The 13929-nt window shown below is 38.5% G+C and overlaps 1 protein-coding gene across 1 annotated transcript; it reads right to left on the minus strand.

The window, feature by feature from the left end:
• Nucleotides 1-702: 702 nt before the first annotated feature.
• On the minus strand, nucleotides 703-4307 carry LOC120014280. The gene is made up of 6 exons (XM_038866195.1): nucleotides 3931-4307; nucleotides 3736-3844; nucleotides 3552-3688; nucleotides 3118-3477; nucleotides 2874-3040; nucleotides 703-1365 (listed from the first exon to the last, which is right to left on the minus strand). The coding sequence occupies exons 1-5, from the start codon at nucleotides 4305-4307 to the stop codon at nucleotides 2896-2898; spliced, it is 1128 nt and encodes a 375-aa protein (XP_038722123.1). The 3' UTR covers nucleotides 703-1365; nucleotides 2874-2895.
• Between the last annotated feature and the right edge of the window lie 9622 nt (nucleotides 4308-13929).

Genomic DNA, 13929 nt, shown 5'->3' on the forward strand with positions numbered 1-13929 from the left:
TAGTTGAATTATTCATAAAATATAGCATTTAAAACTTGTACAAATCTAATATAGCATTCCAATAAATTAGTAAAAAAATATTTATTTATGGTGTGACTTCATTCCTTATGATGATGGGCTTGAGCTGTTGAGGATTTCAGGCAACCATCTAACAATCCTTTAATATCATATGACCTAATAATCTCATATTTAAAATTTTACCATATGATTACCTTGTCCATAGGAAGACAATAGGTATGTCGAAATTCTCTGAAGTGCTTGTTAAGATAGTCCTGCAGTTTAGGAACATCTCTTGTCTCCGGAAAATATACCAGAGAGCACCACCTTCATAAGATTCCACCTCCAACAACTTTCCGCCGCCATTCCTGCTTTCCAAATCTAATATCTTTGAATAGTCAATTTCATCCCACAAAGGATCTCATGTGGTTATAAACTTCAGACTAGGTTCCTTACTATTTTCAGGCATGTGGCCACACTGATCAACCTTGTCATCTGGAGACTGTCATCTTTCCAAAAATCTCTCTCTGATCTTGTCCAAAATAGTTCTTTCTCAAATTCTCTATTGTAGAAGTTGTTAAGGAGAAAAGGTCATTTCAGCAGTAAGTGTCAAAACATTCACCTGAAATGTCCAACCTCATCGGAAATAAGTAACTGAACATATAAGAGAGATTATATTATCAAAGAAAATCTAAGAGAGTCTTATAAATTACAACAGTATTATCATCTGAACATTCAAAGAGGCTAGATTGCAGCACTGAAAACATACACAGGTAATCAGTACTGTGATCCAAGAATATTCTAGTTAAACCAACAACCACTGTACAACAAGTGAGCTATTTTCACACTGGTGCTGAGGCTGAGATCATGTAAGAAAGGGGTGTGTGGGTGGCGTAAGCATGGATGCATGAAATACAAGAAATGAATACATTGTCAATCCACTAACTATCATCAAATTCATTTCACACAAATTACAAAACCACGGGAGGCCCACAGTCAAACTGACAAGTTGCAATTGGAACATAAGGCTAGCATACCGCATCAGACACGTCACAGTGAAACTTAGTCAGAGAATCTGCACGCCCAAGCTCTTGAGCAACTCCATAAGCAATATACGTCTTTGGCCCCATGTCAGGCTTCAAAGGATTCTTAGGTAATGTAATCGCAAGATTTAAAACACCTCTTTTAGGATATGTATACTACTTGAAAGGTAAGCAGCATTTGAACTCAGCATCATGACGAAGAAAGACTTCCTCAAATAGGTCAGAAGGAGGCCAATCTTTCAATTTCAGTATTTGAGCCCGATCTTTCAAGTCAAAATAGACCATTTGAATATCCAGTGAAAAATTTGTGGACATTAATCTCTTCCTGCAGATTACAACAAAAATTCACAGTGGCTACAATTTCCATACATCAAATAGTAAGGATTAGCAACTTGGTGGATAAGCAACTCAGTCATCTCTTATGGGGGAACACAAAGTAAGAAAAAAAAGATGAAAAAAAAGAAAGAAGAGAAAAATAAACATTGAGAAGCAGTTGCAAATATTATCATCCCAAACATGGTAGAAATTAAAAGAAAATATTTACAGTACAAACAATAAGATGTTGGAACAAATATGGAAAGGAAAATTTTTCAGTTGATGATGATCTCATTTAATAAATGTTCACAACTTCAATTAATTATACCACTTTGACCTAATCAGAGGAAAAGTCCATAAACTGAGAACAAAACCCAAATACAAGAAAGACTTCTTATTTAAACAGAAAAAGGGTAAGGATGAGGCACGCCACACTTGAAAACTAGTTAAATTATTAATTCGTAAAGAACTGGCTGAACTGCAAATTAAACTTACAAAACAACTTCTACAAGACAATTACAAAAATAAACTTAGCCACAAAACTTTACGATTGAAGAAACCAGTTACCAAAATAAAAACCTACGTAAAAAATCTTTTGAATTACTAGCTGGGTCACCAATTCAGGAACACAAAAAGCTTTTTGTAAGTGTAGAAAAAAGGAAATGAAGGAAACGTCTAATAACAAAAAATATGCAACAGAGTTTAGTGAGCCAATGACTAAGTAGTGGTCACTTCCAGGATATGCGCAACTTGCCCGTGGTAAACAGTTCATTCACTCTCATATACATTTATTAACCAATTTCATTCACTCTCACAGCATTTTCTCAACTTACATTGTCCATTACTCTTAATAAAGCATACCACAATCCAAGCCATTTGTCAGATAAAGTAAACTACTACTCCATTACCTAATATGGTTAGGAACAGGTTACCTGAATTGTGTAACTTCCAAGCCACTTTAGAATGTTGTCTAGCATTAATAGCTACTGTGGAATTCAGGAAACAGTATCAAAGAACAATAAGTTCCAGACTATTATACCAACCAATGCAAACTTTGCAATTCCTTTTTTTTTTTAAAGAAAGTTCATAAACGTTCCAGAAAACAACTAGTTAAACTACTCACAAGCATAACTACAACATTGGTTCATACATATGGGAGTAAATGCCTAAATTTCAATACAGTCATATCAAACACCAGGGTAGACCTCCACTTTTCCCTCAAGCAGATGGCAAGTCTCTTTGCTTGAGTATTTCCATGGAAATTTTCTTGGAGGGCAACCCCACCTGTGATTCGTTTTGCAGCAACAGCTAGCACATGCTCACGTAGTAGAATAAAATGAAATAAAATAAACGTCCCAATTTGTTGTGAGCATTCCGATATATACGAGTTAGTTTATAAACACAAATGCAATCTATTTGCAGATATAAGCGGGTCTAGCTCATCTATTTTCAAGCTCAGTTTATTAAATAAATCATATTTAAATATTCAAACAAGGGAAACAAATTCAGTACTCTTACCCTAAAGCATATCTTCACCTTATCAGCTGTATTTTCCAGAGGAGATCATCGATGGCCGCAAAGAGCTCTGGCATGGCATATTGGTATGCGTTGAGTAGATCGATGTCAGAGCGAGGAAATGCAGCATAACTCTGTGCCCGACTTTGTGCCTGCATTCGTGCCTGAGTCTGCAAGGAAAAAAACACGAAAATAAGGAGTAAAGAGTGAAAGAATATAGAACAAATAACAAATGTTTTTAACTTGCCTCTTTATCTCCATGAAAATGGGCAAACGAATTGCCCACAAATATGACACAGCTACACAATCTTTCATTAGAACTGTTTGACCTCGAGGATAAGGTGCTCCGCAGGAGGTTTTTTTCTTCACTGTTTTTTTTTTCCCTTCACTGTTACCATCACATATTGTCTTCCACGTTGCCAATTCAGCCACAGAATCAAGCTGCTTCACCCAATTCCAGTTCTTAAACTTCATTAACGTACTCTTTGACCCCTTTAGCAATTCCGTTTTACGATAAGCATAATAATCTCTCATATTCTTGAAAAATATTATTTTCTCCGTATCATCCCAAAAGAAGGATGAATTTAATAGCTTATCTACAATAACCCTGTGAAAACAATACATGCATATTACAATAAACTAATTAATGTATCAAATCAAATATTAATAACACAATTTTACCCTCGGTTGGGATGAGATCGAAGAACATCTAAAATATGCATGAATTCACGATCTTGCACGCTGTCATAGACCAAGCTTTGTGTCTCTTGGTTATAATGGTCAGCAATGAGCTCTACAAAGTCTGCCACATTTCCCCACTGAGAGAATGGCCCATCATCCGATTACACATACCAATTGAGGTGACCTGAAGAATGGCGCTGCCACCATTTGTCTCAAATACATAAACATTTTCCAAATCAAGCTTGCAGTGTAACTTACATTCATCCACTTTCAAGATGAACCTACATACATTCCTTCAAGAAAAAAAAAATATTTTTATTACACACTTTAACAAATTTAGGAATCAAAAAAGATAAACCAAAATTATAGTAACACTTACCATATTAATTTCTTGAAAAAAGTAGACAATCTATATCCAGTGGTATTTGCCTCTCCAATAGTAGGAAAATCGAAAAGCCTTAAGTAGTTGTTTTTGTGCTTCAAGAATTCTGACAACTTCTCACCAGTGGGTTGTAACAAAACAATAGAAAATTGTTTGTTGTCTCTGAGGTAAAATGGTCTCCCTTTTATTGGAAGTCCTACTTTCCCCACATTTGACATTAGTTTCAGTCTCATCACGTTTACAGCTGTTTCCTTCTTCCCCAAATCCAATGTAGAACATGGATAATGCTCCAAGTTATGAATACCAAATGCTTCATATACACTTGGAATATCGCTATGGATTGGAAACTCACGCACATCGTCATCGATATCCATAGCTAGACACATACCACATGAACACAAATAATATGAGAACATTGTAAATTAGCACTTGAGAACAATAATATACGAAATTGACAACATGGCAAGCATTTTATTCTGAGATTTTAAACCAAATTTAATTTGTATCCCAAGCAATTAAGGAAACAAATCATTCCCATTAGTCCATCAATGAAGCCCGAAGCAAATATGACTACTTGGGCCTAAGATGCATTTAATTAAATCCATGGGCAGCAATTAACACTTAGATACAACAAGAACATATACATGACAGGCCCAAACCTTGATAAGAACAATTCAGCAATTAACACTTAGATAGTATACAACAAAAACATATAATGACAGGCCCAAACCTTGATAAGAACAATTCAGCAATTAACACTTAGATACAACAAAACCATATAATGACAGGCCCAAACCTTGATAAGAACAATTCACTTAAACCCAAACAGAGAAAAGCCCAAGACTAACTTAAAACTATTGAGGCCCATTACATGGTGAAGAAGGCAAGCCCAAAGATTAACCCACCTGAGAATTGGCGATACTATGGATCTCCGCCATGCCTTTCAACGGTTGGATTTTTGGTAGTCTCGCCAATTCTCAGGTGCATGGGTCAAACGAAGCCATCGTAAATCTTGGTTTGAAAGTTTATATGGGAATTCCAAAGAAAATCAATGATAAAGAAAAAAGATGCAACGGAATAGAAGTACACAGAGAGAAAATTTCAGGTAAAACAAAAAAAAAAAAAAAAAAAAGAGCAGCAAGATTTCCAGGGAAAATAAAGTGGAAACAAGCTTACAGCACGAAACAAAGAAGCAACAAATACCTAAAAAAACAATAAGGGAAAAAATAGATGAAACCAGAGATAAGGAGAACGATAGTATGAAGAAAACCTGAAAATCGTCACACAAAGAAAGAACCACTTGAACTTGAAGAAGACGCAACCCCTGTCAGCTCTGCAAAAAAAAGAAAAAACAACAGACATTCGTATTATAACAACTACAGAAAAAGAAAGAGAGGCAGAGTGAAGAAGCTTGAGAAGTATCAGGAGGAAAACCTGATGATCGAAGTAGAACGAGGAAGAGCACCGATTGTGCAGAGACCAAAAATCAAAGGAGACGAAATGCTGGACTCTTGGTGTAAAGGCCACGTGTCCGTGAAGGAGCCGGCTGAAACCCTAGCTAATCTCTCCTCAGTCTGTCTGTTGTTCGTACTCCTCTGAATGTACAGGTAGCACTAATACATGTTAAACCTTTGTAATTTTTTTTTAAAAAAAAATCAAAAATAATAGGACAAAACAAAAAAAAGTTTAACAGGACAAAAAAAAAATATTAGGAGAAAAAGTATTCTTTATTGGGGATTGACCTTTTGTTGGTAATTCAAATATACTAAGCATTTTTTTCTGGAGAAATATACTAAACATTTTTCAAAAAACCTGCGTGTCTCATAAGTTAATAATAGTAATGTATGCTCCAGCACGCAAAAGATGTCCATAGGTCGACAAATACACTTTCCTAGGTAATCCGTTTTGGATATTAGAATTTTTAAGTTTTTTACAAGCAGAATTTCCAATAAAAAAAAAGCATTATTCTTATAAGTTAAAACAAAATTACGCTTTAATAAATAGTGAAGCATGTTCGTTATAACAATAACACAACCCAACCCTTTTTTTTTTTTTGAAAAGAAAGTTATTACCTGTTTTTGTGGGAGAGAAGGGCCAGAAGGGAAGAATAAAGAGACTGAGGTGAGAGTTGAGACCCAACAAATAGTTTGAACTTAGAGCATGACCCTTGCAGGGTACTCAGTTTGGGCGTGCGTGATGCCTCCTGAGGCCTGAATTTGCATTTTTTTCGGGCCTAATGCCATTGCAACAGACCGGAGGCTCACAAGACATAACAAATCAACAAAATTGGCCACTTAATTTGGGACAATTTTTATTGAAGTTTACATGCAGAAACTTAATTCTTAAACAATGGACATTAAAAGTGTGATAACTTGAAATTAACCAAATTTCACAAGTTTTTTAATTAGCAGGTTGAGTTTTAAAAATGAAATTATTTCTCCCATTCAGCCAACAGCTTCATGCTAAAATGAACTAAAGAAAAGTTACAGGATCTTGTATATCTCCCTCTGTTTTGGGATGCGATTTGTCAACACAATGGAATTGATAAACTTGATTATCGACCTCGATCCAACTGCAACCTGGAGTCTTCTAAGCATTCTGCTCCTTTTACATCTCCCTCAACTTGTGAACTCCATCACATTTCCCTAGTTCTCCATATAAATTTGCCAACATTATACCATAACCACCATTATTTGGATCAATTTCAATCAGTTTCTTGAGTTCTGCCAAATCTGTGCGACCGTAGATCTTACACCCCAAACAACCTCATCTGGCTCAATCTACATATCCTTCACGACTTCCAATCCTTCTTCTTTTTTTTTTGAGAGTGAGAGGCCAATTTTACTAGCTCAAAGGCAAAAGTAAATCTGCCCTGTGGAAGGGCCAATACAAGAGAAGGGACATGCCCATGCAAGCAAACCAAAGAACTAGATAAACGGTCAAGTTTGGCAAGACCATCAGCAACTAAATTGCCTGACCTACGAATATGATTAAAACAACAATCCTGAGATCTAGACAGACGTTTAATCTCCTCGAAAATATGGCCATGAGGGGCCAAGATCTGAGAGTTGAGTTGTAGGCCCGAAACCACCAAACTTGAGTCTCCTTCAACAATCATCCAATCAATTCCCATCTGAATAACCAAATGAAGGCCAAAAAGGAAAGCTTTTGCCTCCGCTTCTAGACTAGAAGCAGTTGGCCGGAGAGGCTTGAAAGCAGAGGCAAGGATTTCTCCATAACTGTTCCGGATGATTGCTCCATCCCCAGCCATTGAACGATCATCAATCCAGGAGGCATCAACATTCACTTTAACCCAGCCCTCAGTAGGCATAGACCAAGTAGAGGGAGCCAGCTTGTTTGTTGGTATTGGTTCTTCAAAAGCTGCAATGAAGGAGGATTTCAGGTGTTGTGTCATGAGGACAACATCTTACTGAGATAAAGGGTTATTTCCATGAAGGTTATTGTTTCGAGCCCGCCATATATGGTATGCCGTCACCGTGAAGGTCCCCAGATCTTCCAAATTCAAGAGCTTGATAAAATTGGGAAGATTATCATATATTGTCGGGAAATAAAAACCTTTGCTGGTGTGTCCAGTGGGTGTTCCTGCAGATATCTTGGCTCCAAGGTAAAGAGATGTGAAGAGATGATTTTCATTAATTCAATATAGTGGTTACAAGATAGATATATACAAGGATAAAGCTGAAGAAGACAACGGCTAGAAAACGTCTAACAGTAGAGAACTTACGACAACTGACAACATCTCCGTTGAGGCATACGGATCAGAGTTTGAAAGTAGCTGGGCCATTGGGCCTAAGAGACAGCTTGGTTTAAGTTGCAGTAGCTAGCTTGGTTTGGGCCTGAGTCTTGGAGGCTTCATTGTCTCCCCTCAAGATGGAGGGACTGGAAGTAACACCAATCTTGGAACGTAGGGAGTGAAAACGAGTACGGGAGAGAGATTTCGTTAAAAGATCTGCGAGTTGATCTTCAGTGGAGATCTTTTGAACTTGAAGAGAACCATTGTTGGCGAAAGAACGAACAAAATGAATGTCTACGGCGATATGCTTCATTCGAGAATGAAGAACCGGATTATGACTAAGCTGTGTGGCACCTTGATTGTCACAATGAATTATAGGAGGTTGAGATACCGGCCATTGTAGTTCTTGAACAAGATGTTTGAGCCAAATTACCTCAGAAGCAGTAGACGCAAGAGAACGATACTCTTCCTCAGTGGAGGAACGGGTAATGGCGTGCTGCTTCTGAGATCGCCACGAGACGAGATTGGAGCCAAGAAAGACAAGATAGGCAGAGGTAGAGGATCAATCATCGGGATTGCCAGCCCAGTCAGAATCAAAAATAGGCTTCCAAGTTGAAACCAGGAGAGCGAGTGATAGTAGAGTCAGAATAGGCATGCAAGTTGAAGTTAGGAGATCTGGAGATAGTAATACCGAGAGTGATAGTGCCCTTGAGATAACGCAAAACTCGCTTTACAAGAGACCAGTGGACTTCAGTAGGGGCACTCATGAATTAAGCAAGTTTATTGATGGCAAAGGAGATGTCTGGACGTGTGATACTCAAATATTGTAAGCTGCCTAAAGCCTGACGATATTGGGTAGGATCAGCCAAGGGGACACCATCGCCAGAATGTGTAAAGAAGTGAGCTGGGAGAGGAGTATTGATAATTTTAGCTCCTGCCATGTCAGCCTGATCAAGCAGATCACAAATATACTTATGCTGGGAAAGAAATAGGCCATGCTCAGTAGGAATAACTTCAACACCCAAGAAGTATGAGAGATCTCCAAGGTCCTTTAAGGAAAATTGTTTGGCCAGGGCAGTAGTTACCCTGCGTAACAAAGCAGAACTGGAAGAAGTGAGGATAAAATCATCAACACATACAAGAATATACATTAAATCAGTATTTTCTTTAAGAATAAAAAGAGAGGCATCAGCCAATGAGTTAACAAAACCCAGGTTCACCAAATAGGAACGCAAGGCATGATACCACGCACGCGGGGCTTGTTTGAGCCCGTAAATTGACTTCTTCAATTGACAAAGATAGTTAGGATGCTCAGTGTCTTCAAATCCCTTCGGTTGATGCATATAGACAGTTTCCTGCAAGGGACTATTAAGAAATGCATTGTTAATATCAAGATGCTTTATAGACCAGTTCAGAGTAATGGCAATGGAAAGAACAGTTCAAATTGTCACAGGCTAGACAACCGGACTGAAGGTCTTAGTGTAGTCTAGACCAGGCCTTTGTGCAAAACCTTGTGCTACAAGACGAGCTATGTAGCGAGCGATGGAACCATCGCGGTGACGTTTCATGCGGAAGACCCACTTAGAACGAACCAATGGGTTTGATATTTGATGAAGGCGGAACCAGAGTCCATGTCTTATGATGCTGGAGAGCTTCAAATTCAGTGGCCATAGCTGCTTTCCTCTGAGATTGGGAAAGAGCAGACTTAACAATACGTGGTTCAATAGTAGTAGGTAAAGGATGAAGAGTAGCATGATGAGCAGTTTTCGGTTTAAAAATCTGGTTCATAAACCTAGTGGTCATACGATGAGAACGGATAGGTGTAGGAGAAGTGGGAGAAGGAGGGAGGTGGATCATCAGTAGTGGTAGGGACAGGTGTGGGAGCATTGAGATTAGGAGAATTTAAATGTGAAAAGCATGAATCGGGAGTGGGAGGGTTAGTAAGAACAAAGAGATTGGGAGTAGAGGTATTAGAAGGAGAATCTGAGAAGGAAGTAGAAGGGACTTGATAAGAGGGGAAAACTGTTTCATGGAATATGACATGCCTGGAGAGGTACACTCTATTGGTAGTAGGATCTAGACACTTGTATGAGCTCTGAGAGGTAGAATATCCTACAAAAATACAGCTTTTGGAACGTGGCTCTAGTTTATGATTGGTATAGGGCTTCAACCAAGGGAAGCATTTGCATCCAAAGACTCTTAGTTTAAGATAGTTAGGGGATTGATTGAAAAGAAGCTGAAATGGAGTGCTAGGAGCGGTAACAGATAAAGGAAGGCAATTTATCAAATAGGAGGCAGTTTGAAAAGCAAAAGACCAAAAAGAAAAAGGTAGATGGGCAGCATGAAGAAGAGTCCAAGCCATTTCGCCTAACCGTCTATGCTTCCTCTCAGCCATAGCTTCTTGCTTAGTTCCGTTTGAAAGCTTCTTGCTTCCCAGGAATGTACCAACAATTAAAACCTGAAAAAAAGAACCAATCAAATGTATCAATAAAGCTTCTCACTTTAACAATCAATATCTTAATGCATTAGCGTAGTAGTGACATTGAAAAAAAATACATAAAAAGAATTCCCTAAGGCTAAATATATGTTTCCACTCCTGACTTATTGGTTGAAAGTACAATATTGTTAGAGCCTGTAAGGTTTATTCCTGGTGGCTGGTTTAGTTTGGTTTGCATGGTTGTTGTGGTACAAGTTATTATGTCTATTTTTGGTAACTGTGTTAGTGTTATTAAGTCTAGCTTGGTCAATGTCGGTTTACAACCTTGACCAAGGTTAATTTACTGTGGTTACTTTATGTGGCTGTAATATAGTCTAAAATAGAGGCGTAAGGACTTTTGGTTGTATAAATATCATGTAAGACAGACTGTAATGAAATAGATCTGTTTATGGTGGATGTTGATGTTTGTTCTTAGGACTTTTCTTTTGCTTCTAACTCAAAGCATAGAAGTCCATAATTGACAGTGGTATCGGAGCCCCTGAAGGATCTTGAAGGGACCAGTGAAAGACAAGTATGGCTGGAACATCTGGTTTACCTACTCCTCCTGTATTTTCTGGTGAAGGGTATGATTTTTGGTCAGTGAGAATGGAAGCTCTCCTTAATGCTCATGATCTATGGGGGACAGTAGAACAAGGCTATGTTCCCACTGAAGTTACAGATGAGTCTACAGTTCAGCAGATCAAGCAGTACAAGGATGCTCACACCAAAAATTTCAAAGCCCTTTCCTTCATTCATGCAGCAATTTCAGAGGTGATCTTTTCACGGATTGTTGGTTTAAAAACTGCACAGCAGGCCTGGAATAAACTCAAGGAGGAGTTCCTAGGAAGTGAAAGAGTAAGATCAGTGAAGCTCTTAACACTTAAGAGGGAGTTTGAGCTGCAGAGAATGAAAGAAGGTGATACTATAAAAGACTATTCAGATAAGCTGGTTGGGCTAGTGAACAAAATGAGGTTATATGGAGAGGATTTGTCAGATTCGAAGGTGGTTGAGAAGGTGCTGATAAGTTTACCAGAAAGATTTGAGGCCAAAGTTTCAGCAATAGAGGAATCTTGTGACCTCAAAACTCTCTCGGTTTCAGAGCTTTGTAGCAAGCTGCAGGCACAAGAGCAAAGAGCGAGTATGAGAAGTGATGATGTTACTGAAGGAGCATTTCAGGTTAATCATAAAGGTTGGAAATCAGGGTCTTCTTCTAAGGAAGGCAAGAAACCTGTTCATGAGAAGGCAGGAAGGGAAAAAGCAGTTGAGGGTTCAAGTCAGGCCACTAAAAAGGGTACATTTCCTCCCTGTGGTGTGTGTAGCAGAACAAATCATCTTGAAAAGGATTGCAGGTACAAGGGTAAACCTCAGGTACAGTGTTGGCATTGTAAGAAAGTGGGGCATATAGAGAGATTTTGTAAACAGAAACAACAGACTTCTGCCAAGCCAACCACTCAGCAGCAAGTAAACTACACAGATGAGCAAAAGAAACAACATGATCATCTATTTATGGCTCAACATTCTACTGAAACATACTCATCCAATGTTTGGCTCATTGACAGTGGTTGTACAAGTCATATGGCCAAAGACATTGGACTATTTGCATCATTGGACAAGTCAGTAAAGACCAAGGTGAAGCTTGGTAATGGTGAGATAGTTGAAGCTGAGGGAAGAGGAGTTGTTGCTATTAACACAAAGAGAGGTATGAAACATATCATTGATGTTCTGTACATTCCTCAATTACATAAGAATCTTTTAAGTGTTGCTCAAATGTTGAAGAAGGGCTACTCCTTGTTGTTCAAAGATTATTGTTGCACAATTGTGAATGCTGATGGAGTTGAAATTGCTATGGTTGAGATGTCTAGTAATAGCTTTCCATTGAATTGCACACCTACAGTTCATACAACTTATGCAGCTAAGGTGGATGATACCTGGCTTTGGCATAAGAGGTATGGCCACTTTAACCTGAGAGGATTAAAGTTGGCAAAGGATAAAGAACTTGTAAGGGACTTGACTGATGTGAGTGAATGTGAAACCGTTTGTGAAGCATGTCAACTAGGGAAGCTTCATAGGAAATCATTTCCCTCTAGTTCTTCTTGGAGGGCATCTGAAAAACTTGAACTGGTTCATACTGATGTATGTGGGCCTATGAATACAGAGTCTCTAAGTCAAAATAGATACTTTGTACTTTTTATTGATGACTATACAAGGATGACATGGGTTTACTTCTTGAGCAGCAAGTCACAAGTTTTTAGTGTGTTTAAGAAGTTCAAAACTTTGGTAGAAGCTCAGAGTGGGAAGAAGCTAAAGACTATAAGGTCTGATAATGGGAAGGAGTATACCTCCTCCAACTTTAATCAATTCTGTGAAGATGCTGGAATTTCACACCAACTTACAGTGAGTTATTCCCCTGAGCAAAATGGAGTTTCTAAAAGAAAAAATAGAACAGTAATGGAGATGGCAAGGTGCATGTTAATGGGGAAGAAATTACCAAAGACATTTTGGGCTGAGGCAGTTTACACTGCTGTCTACCTTCTCAACAGATTGCCTACAAGGTCTGTGGAAGGGAGGACACCCACTGAAGCCTGGTTTGGTTCTAAACCTTCAGCCAAGCATTTGAAAGTCTTTGGTTCTATTTGTTATACTCACATCCCGGCTGTGAAGAGAAGTAAACTGGATGAAAAGGCAGAGATGGGAGTTTTTCTGGGTTATTCTGCACAGGCCAAGGGATATAGGGTGTACAATTTGCAAAATAACAAAATTATGGTAAGCAGGGATATGATTGTAGATGAGAATGCATATTGGGACTGGGATAAAAGTATAGTGGTTAATTCTATGCTGTCTCAGGAAGCTTCCAGCAGCTCTAAAGTGAGTCAAGCAGTAAATGGAAATGGTTCAGTGGTTGACACCACTGATGAAGCATCTCTTAAAAAGAGCAGACCCTTGTCAGAAGTATATGAGAGCTGCAATGTGATGATTGCTGAGCCTTCTTGTTATGAGGAAGCTAGCAAGGTTGTAGAATGGCAAAATGCAATGCGAGAGGAAATTGATATGATCAATAAGAACTCTACATGGCATCTTACTACCAGACCTGAAAATCAGAATGTTATTGGTGTTAAATGGGTGTATAGAACCAAGCTAAATTCAGATGGTTCTGTGAACAAATTTAAGGCTAGGTTGGTGGTAAAAGGTTATGCACAACTGCCTGGAGTAGATTATGGGGACACTTTTTCCCCTGTTGCAAGGCATGATACTATCAAATTGTTGATTGCTTTGGCAGCAAGGGAAGGGTGGAAAGTTTATCATCTGGATGTCAAGTCAGCTTTTTTAAATGGATTCGTTGAGGAGGAGATCTTTGTTGAGCAACCTCAAGGGTTCATTGTTGCTGGTAAGGAGGATAAGATTTACAAATTAAACAAAGCTCTTTATGGGCTGAAACAGGCTCCTAGAGCCTGGTACAGCAGGATTGACAGTTACCTCCTAGTTCATGGTTTTAGGAGGAGTTGTAATGAACCAACTTTGTATACAAGAGATGGAGAACAGAAGCTAGTTGTATCTTTGTATGTGGATGATTTCTTCATCACTGGAAGTTGTTCTACTGCTGTACAGGAGTTCAAAAATGAAATGAAGACTGAGTTTGAAATGTCAGATTTGGGAGAAATGACATACTTCTTAGGCATGGAGATATGTCAATCTGAAAATGGGATATTCCTTTCACAAAGGAAGTATGCCCTTGATGTCCTTAAGAAGTTTAAAATGGAAAGTTGTA

The sequence above is a fragment of the Tripterygium wilfordii genome, chromosome 14 (assembly GCF_013401445.1).
Source record: "Tripterygium wilfordii isolate XIE 37 chromosome 14, ASM1340144v1, whole genome shotgun sequence".
NCBI classification, from domain to species: Eukaryota; Viridiplantae; Streptophyta; class Magnoliopsida; order Celastrales; family Celastraceae; genus Tripterygium; species Tripterygium wilfordii.

Coding starts and splice junctions, on each gene's coding strand:
- LOC120014280 (XM_038866195.1), bottom strand. CDS start 4,307: ATGGATATCGATGACGATGTGCGTGAGTTTCCAATCCATAGCGATATT. Junction 3,845..3,930: donor TTTTTCAAGAAATTAATATG/GTAAGTGTTACT, acceptor TTTTTCTTGAAG/GAATGTATGTAGGTTCATCT. Junction 3,478..3,551: donor CGATCTCATCCCAACCGAGG/GTAAAATTGTGT, acceptor TTGTTTTCACAG/GGTTATTGTAGATAAGCTAT.